Source organism: Schistocerca gregaria, chromosome 1 (genome assembly GCF_023897955.1).
Source record: "Schistocerca gregaria isolate iqSchGreg1 chromosome 1, iqSchGreg1.2, whole genome shotgun sequence".
Classification (NCBI taxonomy): Eukaryota; Metazoa; Arthropoda; class Insecta; order Orthoptera; family Acrididae; genus Schistocerca; species Schistocerca gregaria.
The window spans coordinates 685,046,102-685,073,881 of NC_064920.1; the positions used below are offsets into that span (position 1 = coordinate 685,046,102).

At 38.0% G+C, this 27,780-nt stretch overlaps 1 protein-coding gene across 6 annotated transcripts in view; it reads right to left on the reverse strand.

Annotated features, from left to right (window-relative positions):
• Window positions 1–27,780, reverse strand: part of LOC126364371 (protein tramtrack, beta isoform-like) — a 434,570-nt gene that overhangs the window by 158,197 nt on the left and 248,593 nt on the right. Inside the window, exon 5 of one of the 6 annotated variants that reach the window (XM_050008051.1) lies at window positions 14,220–14,986. The exons of the other annotated variants lie outside the window; for them this stretch is intronic. Within the exon in view, the coding sequence (XP_049864008.1) occupies window positions 14,658–14,986 (329 nt within the window). The 3' untranslated portion in view covers window positions 14,220–14,657. Of the gene's footprint in view, window positions 1–14,219; window positions 14,987–27,780 lie in introns of those variants that run through there. 6 annotated transcript variants of the gene reach the window in all.

Sequence of the window (27,780 nt, forward strand, 5' to 3'; positions counted from 1 at the left end):
CTTTGAGTACATGGCTGTCTTTCATATTCTGTGGATGTCACATCAAACAGGTAAGGGGCCAAAAACATTCAATCACTTGTGGTGTGGTGATGGAAGTTCCTTGATTGTGGCATTCACTGTAGAAGAATGTTGAATTTGTGGAGTCTGTCAAGAATGTCAATATGACAGCAAATATAAGAAATTTACTGAATTATAGAGGATCAGCACACGTTCAGTCTTGGAAGGGGGGGATCCAGAGTTGGTTGCTGTATTATGATGAATAATGAACATAACAGGACAACATGGCAGAAACAATTAAGTAACTTATAGGTGTTTCCTTTTCAATCTAGGCTAAATGCAATAAAAGAAAGAGTGTTAAACATCTGACTCATGTAACAGCATTGCACAATACAGTCAAGAGATTGTGATTGTAAGGACTTCATGGGGAATTATACTTCAAGTAAGTGATAAGAACAGTTTTACACAGAAAAACTGCATCACCACAAATGTTATAACAGAGAAGTATGCATATTCATCTGCAACTCCAGAATCACAATGTGAGGTTTCAAGCTAGAAGTATACCTACTTGAAGTGTCATTGAATTGAGAAAAGTTTTGGAGAAACTTGTTTACTTAAAGAAATATGAAGGTTATCATGTTGACACAATCAAAATACTGGACTTTGGTTTGAAAGGAAAGAAAAAGTATTTATTGTCTACAGCAAATTCCCCATTGTTGGGACAGAAAATTCAGCATTAATGTAGATACTGAATTCAGCCTTTAGGTTCATGATGGCCTGAAGCAGTTAACACCGAGTATGAAATGTGCATATGCATTAATGTTTTGATGACAGAATCCAAAATCATTTCAAAGACAGTGTCATTTTCCTTTTGGCTGGAAAATCTGTAAAAAGGTAATGGGTATACACAGGTCAGCCAGAGTCACTGGATGAAGAAAATATCAGAGCACTTTCATAAGTGTGACAGCCATACTGTGAAGAATTGAATCATTGAGAACAAAAGTACTGCAGAGAAATTGTCTGAGCATCTTACATTACTAATGTATGACACCAGACATAATTCAGTACACGGAATAGTAGAAGTTGCGGTGTCATTGAGTATCAAGAGGGGTGCAAGAAGTCTCAACCACTGCAAAGATATGCCACAGTAAAGTGGCACCACGAGGTGGCAATGAGATGCTAGAAAGAAGCCGTGCCTCCCGTAGTTCCAAGGCCTTTTCTGCCCTGGAATAGTGTCACCTGAGGCCAGTTCTTTTCGAGGTAGAATCCTGTCAACTTCTAAGGAGTTCCTGTCAGAGTAACTCCATTGTGCTTCTTACTTGCCATAACACAGCCCATGTCAGCTGTCGGGGAGTGAAGAGACTTTTGTCTCCTGTGAACTGAGCCTATGCACCAAAGCTACAGAACTGTGTCAACAAGTGTCTATGACCTTTGGTTTATTAGTGACTGCAGTGAGGTCACAGCACAGTCATTCGGAACTTGTATTGATTCACCACTCAATAATCACAGCTCATTTAGTGTGATCGGAACAGCAAGTTTTCATGTGAAGTTTCATAGCTACAGCCGAGCCCAGTGAGCAAAGATAAGTTTTGTGGTAATTAACAAAGTATTACTTATTCAGAGTGTTCTAATTAGCTGTATTATTACTAGTCACCTCAGTGTCTCAGAAGTCAGACACAACAAGTAAATTGATGCCCATAATGCAACTCAGGAATAGATGACTGTGGTGTATTGTGTAACTAACCTTCTCTTGCAGCAGCACTACTTTTCTGTCTGTGTGTGTTGCCATACTGAGCGTTCACAATATATCTTCTGGATGTGTCTGTAACGCAAGCTATACAATTGTAGGGACAAAGGATTGAACAGTTATTACAAGCACTGCAAGGAATTGTGGTACCATGACAAAAAATTGCTAGCCCAGCCTGTTCAATTGCAAACAACTCAACAAATGGTTCAAGTGCCTAAATTCAGAGTGTTTCTGGGGCAAAGTGAAGAGGAGGAGGAAGAGGAGGAGGAAGAGGAGGAGGATATTGGTGTTTAACGTCCCTTCGACAACGAGGTCATTAGAGACGGAGCACCAGCTCGGATTAGGGAAGGATGGGGAAGGAAGTCGGACGTGCCCTTTCAAAGGAACCATCCCGGCATTTGCATGGAGTGATCTAGGGACATCACAGAAAACCTAAATCTGGATGGCTGGACGCGGGATTGAACCATCGTCCTCCCGAATGCGAGTCCAGTGTGCTAACTACTGCGCCACCTCGCTCGGTCGCAAAGTGAAGACTGGACTGACTATACTGCGCAGTTGATGGCACATTTCAATGCCTATGGCATAATAAGTAAGCAGTATATTTACCATTTTCTCTCCCCCATAGGATCAGATGTATTCTTGTTGGTAGTAAAACTGTTTCCCTATTGACAACCTCATGAGGTCCACTACAACGAGTTAGGTGATGAACTGTCAAATCATTTTAAATCACAGGTGCATGAGCGGCTGCTTATTATAAGCTTTTCAGATCAAAACAGCAGGCAAGACAGTCCTACAAACATTAGGTAACTGAACTTTGTGTTTATCTGGATTAAGTTACAGAGGCACTATTTTAAGAGATGTGATTACTCAGAACATGACTGATTCTTGAATTAATGCTGCCATACTAAATCATCCAAATCCTGACTTCAGTACAGTATTGTTAATTATTAAGTTATAGGACACTGTTGATGAAACTGAGCACAATTTTCAAGCACCTGTTGTCAAGAGTAAGACAGTTCAGGGGTCAGTACTCCACAATCATGTCAGACATTGCCCAATGTCTAGGTCATGTGTGAACCAGTCACACCATCAGGCCATGGTGCGGCCTGCAGTCACAAAAATCCTGTCTGTGTTGTTTTCAAACACATAACAGGGCACAGTGCCCGTGACACAAAGCCATGTGTTTCGCATGTGGCAAACAATACCACAGACAACTGATACGTTTAAGTGCAGATGGTGCTGGGCAGCTTTCAAATTCCATTAGAGACAGTGATTCTAATGAGGGGTATGTTTTGTCAAAGTACAATGAACAGCCTATCCAATGCTTGGAATGTGCAGTTTACCAGCCACATTCCATGCTACAACTAAAACAGTGTTATTTCATGTGTTGTGCTCTCACGAATCTACTAATTTTTGGCATGTGTAGCTCTGACCTTTTCAGATGGTCTGTTCATGGGAAAGTGTTACAAATTAATTCATCTGGGTTTCTGGGCAATATTAGTGCATTATGTGACATGTACAGTTTCTGATAGTTTAGGCTAGGCCCAAGGGTTCGAGGCCCACGTGACAATAAAGGACAATGCGCATCCGAAGTTTTTTCATACTCATCCTATCCCTTATGCACTACAAGACCAGACTGCCACATAGTTCTAGTGGTTGCAGGACAGTGATGTCACCAGACCTGAGTCACCCAGCTAATGGGCATCACCCCTGGTGGTTATTACTAAAGCCTCGGGCGAGTTGAGACTCTGTGAAAACTTTAAGTCAACCGTCAATCCACAAACTGTTGTTGATTCTTTTCCGTTGCCCCATCCTGATGATCTGATGGACAGATTAGGTCAGGGTCATTTTTTTTCAAAAACTCATCCTCAGGAGGCCTACCTGCAAGAGCCTATAGAAGAAAAGCCAAGGAAGGATTTTGTGATCGACACACATGAAGGATTATTCAAGTTTCAGCAGTTACCATCCAGTAGCGTTTCCACTCCATTTATTTTCCACAGACACCTTGAGCAACTTATATCACAAGTATCTTCTTGTTCTAACTATTTGGATGACCCAGTTGTCTCTGGTCATAAACGAGCAGTGTTGTCCAAATCAGGACTGATGTGCAACTGTTCTAAGTGTTCCTTCTTTCTCACTGAAATTGAGTATCTTGTCACGTGATTAATGCACACGGCATCCATCTGACACAGTCGCACTTAGTGACCATTTGTGAATTGCCTGCGCCAACAAATGTATCAGAATTGCAGTCTGGAACAGGGAAGCCAACCTATTACACCTATTTTATCCTAAATGCTGCTCTGATCATGGAACCTCTAAATTGGCTGCACTGCAAGGGTGTTCCATTCATATGGTCAGCTGATTTTCAGACCACTTTTCAGCAGCTGAAAAATGCACTACTAAGTGGTTGGTGCTTGGTCCACTTCGCTCCCAGGAACTGTCTTTCTTGCAGTAGATGCCTCACATTGTGGTACTGGTGTGGTGTTGTCACTCCGAGTGAGCTCCAATGACAGGCCAATTGCATTTGTGTCAAACGCATTTACCAAGGCCCAACACATCTATGGACAACTTAAAAAGAAGGCGTTGGCTATCATTTATGGGCTCATGCACTTCCATCAGTACCTGTACAGCAGCCATTTTTATCTAGTTATGGACCACAGACCACTGATGGCTCTGTTTGGATCCTCCCAGCCTGTCCAAGCCATACAGCACTGAAACTGCAATGGTGGGCCCTTCTCTTGTCCAGTTAGCTTATCAGTCCATTACCAAACACTCCAGTGCCGACCTCCTGTCGAAGCTCTCTACTGGCTATGATGCTGAGTTTGATTCTTCCGAGGATCCTGTCATTTAAATTTACCCATGCTATATGGATGTTGTTTGAGGTCTTTGACTGTATTATAACTTTATGTGGAACAATTTTATAGTACTGCAGTCACTTTTTACTAATACTTTATTAGCACAATGCATTTCGGCAGCATGCTGCCATCATCATGTGCATTACACAGTTACTTATACATCAGCTGATAGGTCATGTACATTAGTTATGTGTGCCAGTGGGGTTAAGAATTGAAAAATAAACATTTTTGTTGGCGATTTCATTTTCTGGCACAGAGTGCACAGTAACATGTCAAATACGTTGATTCAGAAGAAATCTGGTTTTCGCAGGATTTTCTGGTCACCTCCTGCCATGTGGCACTGGAGTTATCAGACCCAGTGTTACAGATGGTGCTCACGCTTGTTTGTCTTGGGTGGCTGCAGAGTCTGAAGGAATCACTGGCCATCCAGTGGTTTGTTGCTACTTTACTCAATGGTGTGGTTTGTTGCTACTTTACTCAATGGTGTATCATCCCTGTACTGATGGGTGTCCTCCTGATGCACACTGAAAGTCACAATGCAAGTGTCACTGTACTTCAGTACCTCCGGCAGGAAGTTCTTCAGTTGTTACACCAAGGACTTTGGGGTGTTGTCCACACCAAGCAGTAGACAAGGCGCCATTGTACACAGCAAGGAATGAATGTGCATACAGAGGACATGACTTCACAGTGTGCCGTGTGTGCAGAGTATCAGTCCACTCCACAAGAGTGATACTTTGACTGGCCACATCCTGACGGACCTTGACAATGCGTGTGAACAGGTTTTGCTGGGCCATACTGGAATATATGCTGGCTAGCAGTTGTCGATGCATGCAGCAAGTTTCCTTTCAACGTTCCAATGAAATCTACCACATCAGTCGATCTTGTGCACTGAAGGCTTGCCTCGGGTGATAGTGTCAGATAATGGGGTTCAGTTCATGTATCAAGAGTTTTAACAGTTTTTTGCAGACAATGGTATTCAGCATGTCAGTTAAATGCTGAAGCCAAACACCTTGTAAGAACATCCAAATCACAGATGGACAAGTTGTGAGTCATCCACACATGGGGACTTGGCTTTGAAAATTTTTCCGTCATCGTATCACTCTCTGCCCAAAGATGCGAAGTCACCAGTTGAGCCTTCTGTATGGCAAATGCCATAGGATTCAGCTCCATTTTCAACATCTGCTGCACACACCTTATTTTCCTTATTCCAAGTCACAGTTTTGGCCTCAGTAACCAATTTTCTCTGATGTGTTTGGTGGGGTCACAGATAGGAACAAGGTGTGGTGTCTGAGGTGTTGTCCTGTTCCACCTACATCATCGATGGTCCGATAGGGTTGCTCAGTTGGCATCAGAACCAGCTTCGGCCAATCCATTCACTCAGGAGATTCTACAGTCCCCTTTTTGTTCACAAATTCAGCATGCAGCCAGGGTATGTAGCAGCCACTGTCACAGTCACAGACGTCACCTCTGGCAGCACGGTCTTCTCCACAGTGGGACATGCTCATGGAAGTTGTTCTGGCACCACTGCAGTTGTGCTGGCAGCCCATGATGCAGCCAGCAACAGGGCATGCTCAGTCACCTGGTTGAACATCCCAGAGGGACCAAACATCATGTCCAGTGGCCCGCCAGTCACATCATCTGCCTCTACACCTACAGTCGCCAACATGCATCCTGTTGTGGGTTTCCCAATTAGTGTTTCTATCCGAAGTGCATGGTTGATCACAAGGTGTGAATAGGTGCTCAGCACTGACTGAAGTTACAGCACTTACGACCGAAAGTGCATTGATGCTCCATCCTCCCCTCCGCCATCATGTCCCATTTTCATAAACAACACTGGGGTGGATGTTTGGCAGGGAAGCATACAGTGTCTTCACTTATCACGAGCAGAGTAAGAAGCATTGGCCACCACAAAGAATCTGCCCAGCAAAGTGGTATCATAAGGTGCCAATGAGATGGTAGGAAGAAGCCATGCTTCCTTTAGTTTTGACATGCCACCATTGCACCCCTGTCCTGAAGTAGTGTTGCTAGAGCCCTGGAGGGCAGTTCTGTTCGAGGTCAGTTCCTGCCAACTTCCAGGAAGTTCCTGTCAGAGTAAGGTCGTCATGCTGCCTGTTTACCGTGACGCAGCTTGTGTTGACTGTAGGAGAGTGAAGAGGTTGCCATCTCCTGTGAACTGTGCCTACATGCTAACAAATACAAAACTGTGTTGGTAGGACCATTCTAAATTTGTATCAATTCACCATTCTGTAATCGTGGCTCATTTAGCGTGTTCTGAATCATAAGTCCACATGTGCAATTTCATAGCTATAACTGTGCCTGGGGTGAGCGAAGATAAGCTTATTATACCTTGATTAGTCAATAATAAACTTCAGTTTCAATTTCAACAGTGCAGGGGAGATGGATGCAATTAGACAAGCAGCTGTGGAAATTTTCTGAACCAAAAATCTCCTGACTGAGCAAAATCACCTGGCTGTAGTGTCTGATCCATGAGTTGACAAAGTAGCTGTTGTTTGATTCATCGTGAGTTCTGTGAAAGGTCAAAAGCCTTAGTAAAAATAGATTTCTCTCTTCATGAAGTAGAACTATTGGAGAACTTACAATATCAAAGAGTGGATTTAGATAAATTACATGCAATATACTTGACTAAATGATAGTTGCCACTACACTGCAGCAGTTTGTAAGTTATTAAATACATGAGTGTCTTCAAGTTGGGCCACATTTATTCTATGTAATATCATGGCCACGTATTGCTAAAATTACATTTTACGCATGTAATTAAATTACTACTTTATAAAAAGAAGTTGTGTCTTCTGCACAAACATCTTACTTAGACTACGTGATCTGAAAATGAATATGTATTCAAATGTCTTGTTAAGTAGACACACTACTTTTTCCTGGCTATTTGCTACCTGGCACTTCATCTTAAAGTGAGTATTTAAGAAAGAAGGAACTATAAGAGGGGCCCTTGCACATAAGACATTATAAGATAATTTAAAATCGACAACCACATATTGTGTTAATTATACCTCTACATTGTCAAACACTGCACTGACAACAGCTGAATTTTTATTGGCTGCAAAATAGGACATAAAATGTAAAAAGAGTCATATTACCAGATGCAATGAGATTTACATGAAAAAAGATTACTTGCATGTAAGGTTATTAAATGATCTGTCATCTCTCTGTGGACTAACAAGACAATTTATAAATGAATGTGAAAATCAGTCTGAAGTTATTTTGTTTTCTCTACATTCAGGGGGAAAATGCCATGATGAGAAAAGAATGACCAGAAATTTGGGTCTTCTTGAAATTATACTATCTTAGACTTTGTGCTTCGGGTTTGTAAATTTAGCCTGCAACATTTTTTCCTATATATCTATTAAACTTATTCTGTGACCTTTACAGGCAATGTAGATGTAAACTCCTTCCACAGGCCTGGCAGGCCCAGCGGTACTGCCTGAGCACTGTGTCATTCTCTGTCAATAGTGTCATTGGATGCAGTATGGAGGGGCGTGGGACCACCACACAGCTCTCCAAGTTCTTGTCAGTTTTCATGATCTGGACTATTTGGTCAAGTAGCTTCTCCCTCAGATACAGAAAAATTGCAAAGGTACTTCTAATTTTATTTTATTTTATTAATAATTGTTCCTTAACCAAAACTATTTATCTCAAAGCACTTTTCTACCACTTTTTGGTATCTTCAAACAATATTTGCATATCTGTTACATTTCCATCACTTCATTTGCAACAAGCAAGATACAGTCCATTGTATGTTGATTAATTATTCCTTAATTTTTTTACTGTGGCAACTAGCATCATTTACAAGACAGGAAACACACATTCACATTGTCACTCAGCACTAATGACATGAACTGACTATTCTTTTCTTGCAGCACAGAACTAAGTAAATCTAGTTCATTGAGAAAACGAATGTGAAATAAGTCATATGTTGTTATTTACTCCATCCATCAAAATGTCAGAATAATATTGGGGGCAGAATTTTCATCCTCTAACTAGCAACACAAATTAAATGAATATGTGACTTGCATATGTTCTTCGGTAATTATACTGCAGTAGATGACAGAAAGAACAAAATCTGTGGATTGTGCCTGTAACACCGATTTTCACCTAACATTGCGCCTGTCTGTAAACAGGCATAACAAACAAGAATATTATATGTCTTCATTATATTGTAGCAGATTTGATCCTTTGGATATATATTAAAAACAAATATAACTCAGCTCCCAAGTTACCACCCCAAGTGAGTAGACATCAGCGACATATGCCATTCTGAGGTCCCACACCAAACACTAATGGGAAGAGCCAAATTGCTATTGTTTACAAATCAATGTGGCAATCCTGGCTGCTATGAATGCTACTTGCTCCAGGACTCCACTGGACATGCAGGCTGAATAGGGTATTTCAGTGGTTCAAAGCTTTTGTCTTCATATATTTGCAGTTGCTTGTGCTTGTAGTGAGTGAAAAAAGATGTGTCAGTAGCTTTCCATTGTTGCATTCGTTGGTGGTTATTGTGTTTGTTGGTGTCGTCCATTCATAATTAACATATCATTTCAGTTGATTGCACAGTATTTGGGAAAATGTTTCAAAGGATCACCCAGAGAAACTTAATGATATCGCGCCATGTCTGAAGCAACAGAAATCTTTTGTGTACAGCTATCAAATCTGTGGGTATAATTTTAATTATGAATACAGTTTTAAATGACATCTGTGAGATCAATACAGTGAGCAATGACATAAATATGAAACTTTGACAGAGCATAATAATTTCGAAGACTTAAGATTGGGACACCATACACAAGTAAAGTCAAAAGAGCTGCAGTTTTCAACATCTGATTCTTTTAGAAAATGGAAAGCAGAAACTGAGAAGTCTACACAGGTGATGTTTGTAAAATATCACAGCCCACATTCTGCTGCTGACAACAGTATAAGACACTATTATGCATGTAATTGGTCAGAAAATTTTGTGTCTTAAAGTAAAGACATTAAACTTTTCAAATTACAAGGCAACAGTAAAAGATCCAGCAAAAATAAAAGTCGGTCAAATAAAAGTCGGTCAGGCCACACACGAATCATGCCATACCAAATTTGTGTATCCTCATGTCGATCACACACAATTTAAGTCAGCTGGGACTGACTGAAACAGAAAATGAAAGTACAGCTGCGGATATTGCGAATCAAATCCATTTCCACACTATACTAGATCAAGTACAAGACTAACGACTCTCAAATTAGAATAATAATGAGGCAAGACTTATATATCACTAAGTGTTGCTATAACCTATGCTCTACAACAGTTCAGCATCACAATGAAGCAAGCAGTGTAGAGGCGTGCGTGCATAAAGTTAATGAAGGTGTATTATTTTATAAATTGCAGGACACAGTTAAGGAGCCACACCTGGAGCTGACAAGTGCAGATTTTGTGTCAATTATAATCAACATTATTCTGGGAAGATTCTGAAGACATTTCTATAGATGGGACACAAGGACTCAATAATTACGATTTTGAGCTGACGACACTACTGGTGTTGGATAATATGAGATAAGGGCTGCCTTGTGTTTTCCTCATATCCAACAGATACGTTCAAAAAGTACTGCTCCCATTTTTCAACTACATAAAAGCTGAGGTTGGAGTCACCTACCTGAGAAGTTGTCATGTCAGACATGACAAAAACTTTCTTTAATTTATGTGGAAGACTTCAATGCAAGCCCCAAAAAGGAGTTCTATTGAAGGTGGGACATAGGCAAGGCCTGGAGGAAAAACAAACATTACATTAAGAGGCTGAGGGAAACAAGCAGAAAGGTGCAAGTTCCTGAGGACATTGGTCCAGGAAACAGATGCTGCTGTATTTGCAATTATGCTGCTTGCTCCAGTAGTAAACTTAAACATGTGATTCTGATACAGCAGTTTGAGACTTCCTTTCTGGAGAACAATGTTAATAATCGCTGGGCACTGCCAGACTGTGCAACTTGCCACTCTTCGGTGCGGTCTGGGACTCGAGCCCCAGAAAAGCAATTATCACTAAGGGTACATTCCCAGGTACGCCACTAGTGTGGAATCAAAATATTTGTCTTTGTCAGCTATGCACCAATACTACATTGAAGAACTACAAATTTTGGGGGTAACTCATGTTGAATGCGAAAAATGTAAAATGTTATGATAAATTGAAGCAATTCAAAAAATTCTTACAAAAAAAAAGGTAAAGCACACTGAAGATATGGCGAGCTGTCAATATAACTTTGTACACATACACACTATCAGCAGATATGTGAATTATTTGAGCTGCAATTCACTTGACATGTAGAATGGCCATTAGAGTACATTAGTGTTGTTCATGTTTAGAGTTGTTACCAGGCCTGCTAGGATATACAAGAGGCATGAGCAGCGTCAGATGTTGAGTGATCACCATGAAGGACATGGAAGTGCAGGATACTTGCATGAGATAGTATTAGCAGCACCTGACAGAGTTTTAAAGCTCACTCATTTTGTGTCTAAATGTGGCTGGGTATTCAAATTGTGCAGTGACCAGATTTGTTGGGTACTTGGATGTGACTGGTCATCAAGGTTCTAGTAGACCACGTCTGACCACCACAACTGTGGATCAACTTATTGTCCAACTAGCAAATATAGCCTCTTCAAATTTTCATTGGCCATCTGAGAATGAGTAATGGACTTCCGGAAACATTCTGTGGGATACTGCATCATTGATCAGAGACTAGCAGCTCCTGGAGTAAGTAATTACCACACATAGGCTGTCATCAACACCACAACACAAACAGCTCCATTTGGAGAAGTGCCGTGACTGGGAAGCATGGACTGCTGATGAACGGCATTGCATTATGTTCACTGATGAATCACAGTTCTGCACTGTCCTGAATGACCACCATCAGCAAGTATGTGAGCTCAAACTTCCAAGTTCTTTGTAAATCTGACTTGATTTTGTAGTCACTGAAATAGCATCACAAACCCTCTCAACCCATGAAGTTTCATTTTGTTTCCTCCTCCTTTCCAAGTGCTTCACTTTTTGTCAGGTAGTATAGTCTTATGGATTATGTACCATCCTCAGCAATTACAAGCTACTGATATTAATGGAACCAACCTACAACTATGAGTCGCAGCATCAAAACATTTCCTTGTACAAAAATATCCTAATTCAGCATTGTGTGCTTGAGAACAACCTGCAATATTCTTAGCCAAAAATTTTAAAACCTGATTCCAAAGTAATTTTGTTTCTAAAATACTTGTGCTTAAGTTTATCACAGGAATGCACAAAATCCATTGGTATCCCCTTGAATTGATATCCAAATGGGGAAGCAAGCTATTGAACAACAGGTGTCATAAACTTTTCATTTGAAGAGGGTTACTAACTGATGAGAAATAAATTGAATAATGTAAAGAAACCATTGTCAATGAAAGCTGCATAATTCCAGAAGGCTAAATAATTCAACAATTCACAAAAACTATCTCTTAATTATGGCGATATTAAAAACTTCCTTTGCCACCCACACTGAATTAACGATAAATGGTTCTCATAACACTATTCTCCAAAAGATAATACAGGTAGATCACCTATTTTGTATGAATTGTTTACATTTTGCACTCTTTAACATAATGTACAGATTTTTCTGAAATAACAAGGTCCTCTGTTATTCCATACATTTTGATTTATCAGTTACCTATTGCAATATTTTGCTACTGACCAATGATTTATGTTATTCTTATACTTATGAGTGTTTTTAAGGTTGTGACAAAATTTACATCAAGAGCTCAGTTTTCAACTTTAGGAAAATATAACATGAAATTAAAGCTATCACTTATTTGACAAATCATTACTGACGGCAGTGACTGAAACCAATCATGCAAGCTGTGATGTGCCAGTGGGAGGAGGAAGGAATGCTGTATATACTGCAGGACTGAGTGGCATACCACAATTTCTGTTTGCTAAACACTACAAGATGTATAAATAAAATTTATTTATCTTGATCACAAACATATGTAGGCATTGCTGGTTCTGACTGATCAGAGAAACATCTTCACATCCTTAAAACCTCATTACAATGAGTAACTCATCAAATATAATATTTGCACATACTGAGGTAAGTTTTAACGACACAGTATATTGTTCTACTTGCCAAGTTTCTCTCCATAATGAGGGTTAAATGATACAAAGAAGATTGACTGACCAATTAAAATAGGGCATCTTTGTATAAATTTCTTATGAAAACAAATAACTTTTGAAATGCAAATTGAGGTCATGTACCTCACAATCCTGACCATGTCATGCCTTAAAAGAGTGTGCATAGTGTTCAATTAAAATCATCATGGTACCAGTCTAAATGCCTAGTGTTCAGCTCCAGTCAATACCTATCACTTATTCAATCACTTATCGCACCTCTCACCCCTGGCAGCAAGTTATTAAATGGACAAAATATGCCAATTTGCACCTTCATTCAGAGTCCAGGTTAAAACCTGGGTCTCTATACACCTGAATTGATAAAGCAGTTCAAATGTCAGAAGAAGGTATCCACCTCTAATAAGACCACTGCAGTGTTCAAGCCCAACTTCTAGTTAATAAGTTACACATTGGTTGTAATAGATAACAGCCAAATGAGATGAATGCTTATCTTTCATCCAGCTTCAATGAATGAACACCACCAGTTTCTCAGTAATCAGCACATTTCTGTGTCAACAACATCAAAGCACTTACGTTCATCAATAAAGACTACTTCTCCACATGGTATAAATACTGACAAATTTTTATGACTATATCTCTTTATAATACATTTTTTTTTACGGTATGATCACTAATTTTAAAAATGGCTAAGAACACAGATAAACCATGTGCTGCTATAAATGATCTACAAAAAAATCATTTGTTTGGTGGCTCTGCCACTTAGGAATTGGGCCAACCATGTTTCAGACCACAAATGAAAATCTTTAATACAAGACAGCTTTGAGTGCACTTAACATGCTCATGCAGAGTAAGTACAGAAAAACATATGAACTACAGAAAAGCTACAGCTTTCCACAGAGTCTATATGTAAAGTCTCTTCAATGATGGAAATATAAGCTTTGGTGACAATAATATACTATTTTCATTGTGTATTTTCACGCATGCCACCATTCCTGGAACTGAATAATATCAATGTCTGTTTTTAGCACATAATAACACACAAAGCAGCTCTTGCATATTTATCATCAGTTAACTGCAATGTGTGTCACAGCCAACTGATACTTGAGAAAATATCAAAGAATCTAAAACACATAATTAATTTTATTACGATACTGAAAAAGTGGTTTATAAACGTTTCAAGATACATTTACACGCTGGTTCATTTTTCTGTCTGGCTGCACATATGCCTATTAAAAGGTCACCCTGCTTGCTGATTCTTGCTACAAATAGATCAATGATTACCAAACTTTAGACCTTTGAACTGCTGAAAATTTCTTTTTGAGATGGATTTGAGTATGTCGCAGGAAATGTTTACTACAAATCTTTCTATACTTTTCCATGGCCCGCAATGCCAAAAAAATGTGGACTCACTTAATGCTGAACCTGTACATTATGTATAAGAACCTGAATCAAGAAGATGCCACAAAAATATTTTGATATCATACAACATAACTAAATTTTTATTGAAAAAAAGGCTGGAGAACATGATGCCTATACATACAAAGTTCTGATATTTAAAAAAAGAAATTGTAGTATTTCAATTACACTCTTTATCAAGCAAGCTTATGAGAATGACTTCATCATTAACATCAACATGGTTATTCTCTCTGTTATCGCCTTTTCTAGAAAATATGCTGAGATGAGATTTGGGCTCAATGGATATTTAATGGATGACAGTGCATTTTACATACAGACAATCTGTCTAAGTATAAGTACAAACTACTAAAAAACAAAAACTGAAGATGTATGATTAATGGTGTTTTAATCACTCACAATATTAATATTTTCTCAGTCTACATTAAGACACTGAAATTTACTTCAGTCTCACTATACACATATAGTGTACTTTCAAAGAGTACAAAAAGATTATGATACATCATTAGTAAAAGTATTTGCTACTGGCTGAGTGTAAAGGGACTTGGTTATATGACACAGTGACATTGCATCTGCATTGTGCTTCCATTTGAGATGTGCTTTCATATTGTCTTTCCTGGTGAATATTTGATGGCACAATGGGCATTTGAGGTTTTGAGGCTTATGACTCCTCAAATGATGCCATCTATTGCTCACAGTTTTGCCACAGAAACGACACATATAGAGAGATGGGTTATTAGGAAGTCTATAATACATGTACTCGTAACTTGGATCCGACTGCACATCCTTGAATCCTGAATCTTTCTTATGTTCCCGTTTTGCTGGAACAGAGAGATGAGGAACTACTTAAACAGCCACATATAAAGTGGATAACATACCAAGTTTCACAGCTGTAGAAAATGCTGCTGTAAATTCAAATAACACTTCTGATATGATCATACATTGCAAAACTTCTCTATATCAAAATAATCTAAACATGTAGAATGCTTGCTTAATGTAACTAAAACCAATGAAGTGTACTTCTTGGAAAAGTTAGTTCTTCTCTTAGTGTAAAAATGGAAGCAACAGATGTTACCTACAAATGCAAAGTTGTAGCCTCTAGTTGGAATGTGAGTCAAATTTCTATATTAATAATGAAAATGATGATGACAATAATAACAATGGGTGGCTTTAAATGTAGTCCTTTTACAACAAATAATTTATAATCTACTTCTGAAATAAGTAAGCACACTCGGCTTACAGCGCATTTTCAGTACTTCAGAAGACAAACTGAAGCTATCAAGTCATATGTCGTATAATTCTCACACATTAATTAAATGGATAGCAATATTTTTATCAAGAATGTCCAGCCAAATATTCATGACTGTGAATTTTGAGCTGTTCTATTCAGCAAAAAGAGAAGACTTTTCCATATGGCAGTTTACATAACATGTCACTTTGCTTTTAACACAATGCACTGTTAAGTGTGAATCACTAATGTAATATATAAAGAAGGCTGCAGACTAGACATTTTAGAGACAGAGATGAAATTGACTGTGCACCATTGTGCCACTTTGGTGTCCATTATTACTTTTGTGCCAGTGAGCTAATACAGTATGTTATTCACAAGAACTTTGATTACAATATCTGAATTAGTATTTCTGTGAAGGATTTTCACTGTAGCTCCTTCTTAACAAATGATGGGAGGTGTGGATGTTAAATTTATATAATTTGTTTGCTGCCATTAACTGGAAACAGCATTTTTTCTGATGTTATTTTTTTAATGTAATGATGGTGCAGCACTAGAATACCAGTGCACAAAAAGATTTCTGTGGAAGATCTTTAATTACACACCCAAAAATGAATCTCTTGTTACCATTTTGTAACTACAGTATCAGGGAATAAATAAAACATGGCAGCCACAGACCAACAGGTCAAACCAATGAGAAAAAGTAAGAGATAATAACAAGTGTACCACCAATGGAAAAATTAGCAATTTTGTTACATATAACAACCACAAAATAAATTTTAGGTTAGGATTCAGCATTCTGCCAAAAAAGAATTATTAACTGGTTTTGGCTAAACTAAAAGAATTGTTTTAGCATTTGTCAGCAGTGGTTTTGTAAGCTAGTGAAGCTATTTTTAGCACGTCCACAGTCTAATGTTAACACTTTTGTCACAAACATGTGACCACAATGCTTCAGCCATATTGTTGGAATCTCTGTAAGAAAAAACTAAACACTCACTATGATAAACATGATTTATATTGTTATTCCACAACAGACTGGATTCCATCCCCCCCCCCCCCCCCCTTTCCAAATGCAATACCTCTTACATGAATTTTGTCAGTTGGGAAAGGAACATTACTTCCAACTCACTCTCTTTTTCTTTTATTCTATGGGGTGAAATGTAATAACATTTCTTAATTTTGCAAGACAGAAAATACTCTTCTTGCTAATATTACTCCTTATAATGAACAAGATATTTGAATTCCTATAGAGAGTGTTTTCTTCTAGAATGTCATGTGCCAGCAACTTTCCCATCCCTCTCTTTATCTATCCAAGGTTAATAACAAATTGTTTCACATACATAAACAATGAACTATTCACTGATTATAGTACAACAAAATTATCATCTTCCATTTCATAACTACAATATTATGAACAATGATAGACTGCTGCTTACTCTACAGAGAAAACACTGAGCTGCAGACAGGCACAACAAAGAGACGGCCATAAATTTTAGCTTTCGGCCAAGCTTTCGTTTCTTCATATCATTATCTACAGAAATGGTCAGACTGTTTCCAACTCACTCCGCCCCCCCCCCCCCCTCCTCCTCCTGTATTCTGAGCACAATTCAAAGCATATCATAATAAACAGCAGATTATAAAACATTTTGTTTTTTGTAAGAACCAATTTATATATGTCTGTTATCCAAGTGGTTTTCAGACTACGGTACCTATAATTTCTGTCCTTTTTAACGTTCTCTCGTACACAGTTGATTTTTTTAAAGAATGTGAGTAATTTGTTCCAAACAATAAGAGAAAAACTATCAAGGAAGATGGCTCATACATGGCTAATGAGGGTATAACAAGTCAATAAGGTACATCTTTATAGGCCCACAGCTATTACAGCTTCCAATATATTTAATTCGCGCATGTAACTGTTAAATGCACAATTTACTATGGACTTTTGTTGACATGACTTTTTATGAAGCTTATTTGGATGGAGTCAGCTCACTTATAATACAGTTACATTTATTTGAGCATGACATTACATCAGAATCAAATAAACGAGCATGACATTACATCAGAATCAAATAAACTGAAAACATCACTAAACTGCTTAACAATCTTTGTGATCTTTGGATATTATTGTGTACTTACAAGAGAAATTACAAAGTTTTAATTTATCTCATAATGCCAACATTACAAATGATACAAATCATGAGAAAAATAGACCGTAAGTTTAATGTTATAAAGGCACTAATTACATTCCACATTAGTACAATCAGAGAAGTTTGATGTTATGATGTGCAGCTGAACAGAAGCCTCTAACATCCCTTGAACTTGTCTAATTTTCATAATAATTTTGACTGTCTATTACAGTAGTATATACGACTGTTAACCATTAGCTGAAAGCTATACAATAAATCAAGGAAACAGGTAATGGGATTGGTATAATGTGATGCTGATATTCAATAAATATATAAGATATTATCGTGTCCAACATCAAACAAATGGTCCCTCCAGATAGTCATGCGTGTGTATGTCCCCCCCCCCCCCCCCCTCTCTCTCCCTCTCTCTCTCTCTCTCTCTCTCTCTCTCTCTCTCACACACACACACACACACACACACACACACACACACACACACACACACACACACACACACCTCGAATGCAATGCAATGAAGTAGCCATTGTTTAATGAGCAATGCTGTTTCCTATTACTTTTGTAGTACTGATCAGTTACTTGTCTATACCATATTACTGCATGACTCATCAGAATGTTTCATTCGTATATGACGACGTAAATTATCTGCTCTTGTAGTAGTTGCAAAGCAAATGGGGCACTGATGCCTTTCAGGCCTGTGTTTTAAGTAGTGGTTTCTCAAGTTTGAAACAATTTTTCCACATACAGTACACAGTGACAAACCATTCTGCAGTCTATGAAATATAGAACCAAATGTTTTAATTCCATTCTCAGCATCTGGAAAAGACATTCCTGTAAAAGAAAGGAGGTACCACTGTGATACATTATCTTTAAAAGTCCTCAAATGCTATCAAGATCTACAACACATTTGACTGTTCTAATGAATGTATTTTTTTAAGTGTATATTTTTGCTTTTATCTTGTATAAGCAATAAATGTGTGTGTGTGAGAGAGAGAGAGAGAGAGAGAGAGAGAGAGAGAGAGAGAGAGAGAGAGATAGAGAGACGGACAGAGAGAGAGAGGGAGGGAGGGGGGAGGTGAGAGATAGGGAGAGAGGGGGGAGGTGAGAGATAGGGAGAGAGAAGTAGGGTGCAAAGGTGAGAAGAAAGGAGAGGTGGCAAGTTTCTAAGAGTCAGCTATTGTTCAGTTCTCATAACAGTTAAGGGATAAGGAAAACTATCTATGCTCACTGCAAAATTGTGCTAGAACACCTACCAACACATAATACTACATTTACACACTTTCAATGTTTTTCCTAATTATCCTGATATGATTTAAACACTGAAAATATTAATCATAGCAAAAGATTAATATGTTTACTTCTGGCCAAAGGGCCACAACCCACTTATTATTGTTTTTGTACATTCCAGAAACTGTGCGTAAAAACAAAGTAAGCAATATTTACATGTACAAGTAAGAAAATAAATTTATGTACTATGGTAAATTTATATATGTTGAAATATGTGTCAATGAAAGACAACATTTGAGTACAGAAGTCAGCAACATAAAATAAGTAACAATAAAGATTTCAAAGCAACAGGAAAACAAAATGGGAGTAGATATGTTGCAAAAATGATAAACCAGTTAGCAGTATGAACTTCAAGGGAGCTGTAAGGAGAGGAACAGCATGGGAAGTATGTAGTTTTTCCTTTATCCATTTGTTGTTTTTTTGTGATGTTTTCCACCAAAGTTTAACTTCTTTCACGTTTCCCAGCCAACGGCTTTACTTCAATGTCTCCCTTTACATGTGAATTTTTTTGATGATGTTCTTCCAATAAACATTTTAATTTCTCTGCAATCTGAATTTTGGTTGTTGCATTCCACTGTTTATTTGTTACCCTTTCAGTAAATGTATCACAGTTTAAGATATTTTGGAATCCATCACTATGTATTTTCAACCCTTCTGCAGTTCTTGATGTCACTGAGTACAACCTCAGAGCTCACTGCAGTGTTTCCAGAATTTCCGCATAAATTCTAGAACAACTCGGCCTTCTACCATCTCGAACACGTGATATTTTAAATATATGTGTGAGAGAGCCTATCTACTATGCGTCGCCTGCCTGTGTGTGCAGGTCCAAAGTGTGTAGTAATAAAAATGTAGACACAGCAGTCAAACGGCACTGACAAGTGTTTGCCGGCCGCGCCATGGAAGCCGAAGTGAAGGAACAAGGTGTGTGTATGTACTCTGCTGTTTTATAATTTTGACTATTGAAGTGGAAAAAAGAGAACAGTTGAAATATTGTTAAATGAATGCTGGTCTTGGACTTTGAGAGGATAAGACGTGTATTCGGATTCAGGATGAGAATGGACTTGGTTTTTAAACCAACTTACTCTTACGTGTAAATGAACTTCGTTTCTAACCTTTGGATACGTGAAGAGACCTGCTTCACGGTGTTTGTTTATGTTAAGAATGAGATTTGTTGTTTAAATATATATCATTAAGTGAAGCAAAAGAAACTGCATACGTCTGCTTCTTTTTTTAAAAGTACAAAGAGTCTTGAGAAATTCCTGTTCCTAGCAAATGTAATTTAGAGAAGAAGAGAAAAGGAGGTTGCAGCAGCAAGCTAACCTGCAAGGAAAAGTTGGCTGACAATCTCAAGTAAGTCGTATTATTAAAGGAGTGGGAGTTGGCACACATACTTCACCACTTTAAGTCATCCAAAGCGTTAGAACTTGGAGGCCTGTGTAAAAGGACAGAAGAAAACAGGAATTTTGAGACAAAAATGAGATAAGAAGATATTATGTGTTGCCATACCAACCGAGTATAACAAGACAAGAGAACCATTATGAGAAACTGGACTAAGCCTAAAAATCAAATGGAGAAAATTAGTAAATATAACAAAAGGGAAGACATAAGGAAGTCATAACATTAAAAGAAAAGAGATATGCTGAGACCAATTAGACTAAGAAGATCTGGTGAGGGGAGTAGACAGTTCTAACATGCATCGCATGGATGCAGACACGGAAAACAACATCTGACGCCACCGGCACCAGTTGCTGTTCATCGGTGCTGGCCTGCTTCCACATCCGCTCACCGATGTCGGTGTGGAAACCTACATCTGATGCCACTGGCACCACAGCCTAAACTCTATGCCGGGTGAGTGTAAAACAGTACTTCATTGTTTGAGTGTAAAGTTGGATAATCTGTTCAGTGAATTGTATCCGTGTAGTTGTTACACTTAGAGTGAAGTTTTTAAGTGATTACTAGATCTACAGCTCATAAGAATATGGATAACATGAAACAAATCGAAGAAACTCAAGAACCAGCTATGGCTATGAGAGTCAGCAGAGAAATACCAGACTGGACTGAGTTAGCAAATTTAATCAAAGCACAAAGTGCAGCTTCAAATGCTCAAATTGTGACTTTAAGTAAAAAACTAGAAGCTCAGAGTTTACAATTAAATGAAACTTTAAATTCTTGATTAAATGCTCAGAATGAAACTCTAAGGAAAGAAATAGGTTTGGTACATTCTAGTTTAAATGCTGAAAGTGAATTCTAAATGACAAGAGTGAAACCTTGAATAGTCAAGCAGCAAATACAGGTTTACTAAAGACTGAATTTGACACACTAAATAGTAAAGCTGAAAATTTGAAATAGATTTAAAGAATGAACTAACTAGTTCTTTGAACATTCACATAAATCAGCTGTTCACTGACCTTAGTCATAAAACAGAATTATCAAATTCAGGACTTGATAGAAAGTGAGAATATGATATTGAAGATAAAGGTAATAATGCGGACTCTGAACTTTGTGGAAAGTTAGGATCATTTGAAAATGTATGTAATGTTAAGTTTGATGCTATAAAGCAGAGACTGCATACCTCAAACGGGAGCGACAATAATAATAGCGAATTAATACCAATAATCCAATCAAAAATTATAGACATTAATACATGAATAGAAAATGTAGAAAGAAATTTCCAAGAGAAGATAGCTAACTCTGATACAGTAAATATAAGTAGTTTGGAGGAGCAGGTAGAGGAAATTATAGAGCGAAAAGTCACTGAGAGAATAACATCCGGGAATGCTTCGCCTATGGCTTCTTCCAAATTTACTGATACCAGGAGGGGCATAGACGAACTCTGGAGAGAAGTCAAACTTATCCAGGAACAAGTAGAAAAAGGGAGTATCTTCACCTAATGCTGTGTTTACTAGGGAAGTGGTGACTGATTTGCAGTGCGGAGACATTCAAAAGAAGTTTAAAGAGAAATACTGGTCTGCCAGTGCATAAGAAAAGTTAATATCAGATCCATGGGACACAGACAGAGTCATATATCCCCCAGGAATGTTAACATTCTGAGTTAACGGGCAGAGTGACGACTGTCAGATCCCGAGTTGTTTTCGGTGTTTCTTCCAAAATAGTTTTCCCACACTGAATTGCCTTCAAATCTTAAACTTTTCAGTCATCTATTCCTACAATCTTAAACTATCCTATAATCTTATTACCTAGAAAACTGGATATGACTACAGTTTAGGAGAATCACAGAATAAGAAAGAAAGTGATCTCTAGGCATGAAATAAAATGAATAGAATATTATATTAGTAAAGTGTAATATGATAGTACTATTTAAAGAAAGTGATATCTTGACAATTTAAACTGAATGGGATATTATATTTCTGGAAAAATATATAATCAGGTGAACATATGAACAACTGCTATACTGTAGTGTATAGATTTTCTATTTTGAATAGAATATTTTATACCTTTTATGAAATGTGATGTAAATGGGAGGGTTTGTATCAGTTTTGGAAAGGGGTGGGTATTGTGGATAAAAGCATGGTTTACGAAAACACACTAATCATGACTCACACAAAACACACACACCACACCTTTCAGACAACCCTCACAAACAAGTGTGCCTGGTTCTTCACCATTTGCCATTTCCATAGGTTTGCTAAGATTTCCTTCAGGGAACACAAGGGTGAAGGTGGGAACATCCGTTCTGTAGGGACAATTTAACACCAAACCTCATCCGGCTTCTCACTTAAGTACCTGCAAGTTAGGGATCCTGGGGAAAGGGGAGAGGGGGGGGGGGGGGGAAGGGTTTCCCTTCTTTGGGGGTATCTTCTTTCTCTTCTTTGAGATTAGCAACCATTTCTATTTATTTCCTTTCTTGCTTTCCTTTTGAGGACCTATTTTTTTTTTTTCTCTTTCCATATTCATCTACTTCTATTGCAGAAGTCCTTCCTTGTTTCCGTGGTTTCCAATAACCTACATCTTATCTTCAGATAAGAAGGCCGTACAAGAATAAGGGGGTGTACCCGGCATCTACTGACTATAAAGGGCAGGCATACCTGCATGGAGATAGGACGGCCTTTAGCCTAATGAATAGGGGTGTTGTATAAAGGGGCATAACTACCAGAACGAAAAGAGGAAGTGCACTCGTATGCTCAACCCACAGGAAGGTACAGGTACTGATCCTAGCGGAAAAGATCAGTATCATGACACTAGTCACTCATTTTATAGGCATTACTCTGGTAAGTTTGAATTCTATACACAATGAGCATTATTAAACACTACGTAAGTTTACACGTGTCAAAAGGAACACTTTCATGTTGCCCAGAGTTCCTCCAAGCTACATAAAATATTAGAAGTAATAAATACTTAGGAAAGGTACTATTAAAGACGAAAACAAAAATAGATTATTCAAGTGTCACGAACACCTGTAGTTCACGATAGAAAATAAAAATAAAGTCTCACGTTTCCTAAACACTAGTCAGGTTTACTGGATCACTAATGAATACTCAGGTCTTGATATCAAAGAATCGCTCAATGTATGCTGTTAAAATGTGAATTGTTATTATGTGTGATATTAATGTACAGGATGATTATGTATAAAATATCACATGTTTGATCTGCGGAGGCAGATACGTAGTTTCGAGAATTTCCATGTAAATTCTAGAACCACTCAGCCTTCTACCTTCCTGAACACATGATATTTTAAATATAAGTGAGAAAGAGCCTATCTACGGCGTGTCGCCTGCCTGTGTGTGCAGGTCCAAAGTGTGTAGTAAGAAGTGAAGGAACAAGGTGTGTGTATGTACTCTCTGCTTTTTATAACTTTGACTATTCAAATGGAAAAAAGAGAACAGTTGAAATATTATTAAATGAATACTCGTCTTGGACTTTGAGAGGATAAGACGTGTATTCAGATTCAGGATGAGAATGGACTTGGTTTTTGAAACCAACTTACTCTTACGTGTAAATGAACTTCGTTTCTAACCTTTGGATACATGAAGAGACTTGCTTGACAGTGTTTGTTTATGTTGAGAATGAGATTTGTAAAAGTTTGATGTTTAAATATATATCATTAAGTGAAGCAAAAGAAACTGCACACGTCTGCTTATTTTTATAAGTAGAAAGAGCCTTGAGAAATTCCTGTTCCTAGCAAATATATTTCAGAGAATAAGAGAAAAGGAGGTTGCAGCAGCAAGCTAACCAGCAAGGAAAAGTCGGCTGACAATCTCTAGTAAGTCGTATTGTTAAAGGAGTGGGAGTTGACACACATACTTCACCACTTTAAGTCATCCAAAGTGTTAGATCATGTGAGCACATTTCACTGCTTTCATGTTTACTGTTAGAATTAAAGGTTTAGAAAAAATTTGGATGCATTTATTTTACAAGGACTATTCACAAATTAGGCTCTGACTGAATGTTCAATATAAACAAATGCTTGTAATTTATGGCACTTGCATGGCTTGAAAAGGAGACTTTGAAGGTCATATTGCATCAGTCAGCTCTCTGTTGCGCTCAACAGAGAGAAGCGGCAAGTGATTGAAATGGATGATGTTATTCCATCTTCCATCAGTTGCAACGTTTGTTTTGTCATTTGCCACCTGCAAGAAGAAGGAGTGCATGTCATCAAGTTCAATGTTGATAGTGTCATATGTATGAGATGCTGTTGTGAGGGGGCTAGTGCAGCAAATACGTGACTAGGCACATATATGCAAGATTAAAGTCAAGAAAGACATTTAGAATTGATTGGTGAATGTGTGCAACATATGCAATTATACATGCAAAATGTTGAATAACAGTTTGATATTTCTGAAGATGCGCCTTAAGTTTCAAGAACAATCTTTTTTATCATTGTCAAATGATTTGATTACCACAAGTTTTGTGCATGATTACTACCAAAATATCTAACTTATGTCCACAAAACTGAAAAAAAAGCTTCGGCCTTAGCATTCCTTCAGCATTACCTCTAAGATGGGGACTAATTTCTGAACACAACAGTGACTGAGTGCAGTATGTGAACTCTGAAACTAAGGAACAGTCCAACCAGTGGAAGTGGCCTCATACCCCAACAAGCTCAAAAAAATTCCACATACCGGACCACAGAATGATGTTTACAGTTTTTTGGCATCCTAAAAAACTTTGAATACAGATCTCATGAGAGCAACACCACAAATACTGTGGCATAACAAGTTTATTGTGAGACTCTTAAGAAACTCCGAAGGTCAATGAAAAACAGTCCGTGGTAATTAATGAAAGAATCATTCTCCTTCAGCAATCCATACCGTGAATAGAATGAAGGTAAAACGTAAGACTTTTTGGCTGAGAGGATTTTCAACATCCTCTGTATAGTCCAGACTTGGCACTAAGCAACTTTTCTCTCTTCCTCAAGGCTACTACTCAGCACTTCATAACTGACAATGAGCTCAAGGATGCTGTCAGTAGCTAGCTGAAGCACTAGGCAGCACCACTCTTTGATGAAGGTATTAAGAATCTAGTGGTGTGGTATGACAAATATTTCACTTTGAGGGGTGACTATGTGGAGGATTATTGTTAACATGTAATTACAGACAGTATATAATATTTTATCTATTTTTTTTTCTTTTTTAACAGCCAATCTGAGATCAATTTATGAACAGCACTTGTATTAAGCATGTGCTTAGTGTCAGTTTTCCGCATTTTTGTTACTGTGCAACCCATTCATTGTCCACTAGTACCTACTAGATGACTACATTAAAATAAATATTTCCAACAGCAGGTCACAGTCTCATGTCTCATGTCCAACCAATCTATGCAATGCACTGGTGTCTGCAGATAGTATTACAATAAACACCTGTGACAAATACTGACAGTGCATTGAACAACTTTGACTATGGAATTGTAGATACTTGACTTTAGTCTGGTTTTTCTGCTTCCTGGTATTAATACACTCATGCTCATTTGTAGTGTTTTAGTGAGACAGTAAATAATTTTGTTACATGGACATGTATTTTTGTGTCCACCTCTGCCAATTATAGTACCAGAAACCCACACTCTTTTGCTAGACATATCTGATTTATATAAAGAATTGTTAGTCAGCCAAGAACAAACTAATGACTGAGAAAATATATTACACATTATATATGTATAAGAGTTATTTTGAGTGTTGTTGTGTCTATTTCTAGAAGAGGGATATAGTGACAGCCCCCAGCTTACTCTACCACTGCAAGTTTCAACAGCAAGTATCCCTACAATCACGCTTTGCATATATTTTGGTCACAAATAGCAATGAATGAGGGCTATTTTTGTGCCATAATTTTCAAACAGGTTTGAATACATATCAATGCTTTGAGCAACTGCATAGGTTTTGAACATTCTTCTAACTCCGTGACTATGGCCTTGGGCTGCTTCAAAGAATTTAAATACAAAAGGAAATCTCTTGAAGACAACAAACACCAGTCACAATGTCCCACAACTGTAACTTGTTAAGCAGTCACACTATGAGGAGGATGAAAGAGAATGCCTGCTGCAACTGCCAGTGTCCTGATTGACCACTACGGATCAAACATGCCCCCCAACCCACTAACAGGGGGCTCATTATTTAATATTCTATCCACAGACATTTAATATGTTGATTTCTAGGTTGGTAAAAATTTATATAACCTCATAATTGGTGACAAAAGCTTGGTGAACAGTATTACATAGATGGTGGTAACTGAACAAATCACTTTTGGTTGCCTGCTGTGTCACATTGTGAAATGAAATGAAGTAAAATAGAGGTTGACATTTTGAGTGCCTTGAAACAGTTTTCTCTAGAGCATTCAAACTACTGACCAGATGCATGAAAGAGGAGCACTGCTAATTAGTTACCCAAAACAGCAACTTTTATTTTACAATCAGACTTGAAATAGTATCCATAATAATTTTATTCAAGGCTATTATTCCAATCTTAGGAGCGATCACATATCCGAAAATTGCTCATTTATGTCAGTCCAACAAAAGTGAAATCAGCAAGAAGAGAGGGCGGTAAAATAATGAGTGCAATTTCTTCACTGCAACTCAAAGATTACCACAATCATATGCAAAGAAGACACAGCAGTAGTTGCAGATAGTTATAGTGACCATGTCTTTGATGGTGATTGAAAAGAAGAGAAATCTGGATAAGATTTGAAAGGTAGCACCAGAGTGGTAATGTGTCAATTTCATTCAGCCAATTTGAGGATAGTTTTAGGCAATCACTGAAGGTCAGAAAACAGGTAGTGGGTGTTTGGTGCTGAAACCGAGAGCTTTCAATATTGTTCAGTATTCAGTTTGCTCTTTCAGAATTTCTAAAATCATCAATAGAAATGGCAACAAAATTATTATTAAAGTTAGTGTGTAGAAACAGAGATGGAAGACATGTCATCTGACTCTCAGAAGAATGTCATCCACTCAATCTGGTTGTTATCAAAGACAGAGAACTATGAGAATTATCGCTCAATCAACTTAACAGGTAATATATATAAGCTGCTAACAAGAACGACATAAAGAAAAATGAAAAGAATATTGATGACCTATTAGATGCTAATAACTGGCTTTAGGAAAGGTGAAGGCACCAAGAGGCTGTTCTGACTGAGAGAAGACTTAAGGAAGATCAAGCACCTTTATGGGATTTGTGCACCTAGAAGAAGTGTGCAACAACACAAAATATTGCAAGATGTCTGAAATTCTCAAAAAAAGTATAAACTATAAAAAAAAGATAGGACACACACACACACACACACACACACACACACACACACACACACACACAGAGAGAGAGAGAGAGAGAGAGAGAGAGAGAGAGAGAGAGAGAGAGAGAGAGAGAGAGAGCACAACAGGTCGAATCACCAGACTGATGTACAAATTTGCACTCAGGGTGCATGGGATAACCACAACAGTGCTCCTGCTGTCATACAAAATCACAGCCCAGACTACAGCTCCTGGTGTAGATCCAGTCTGTCTAGCACACAAA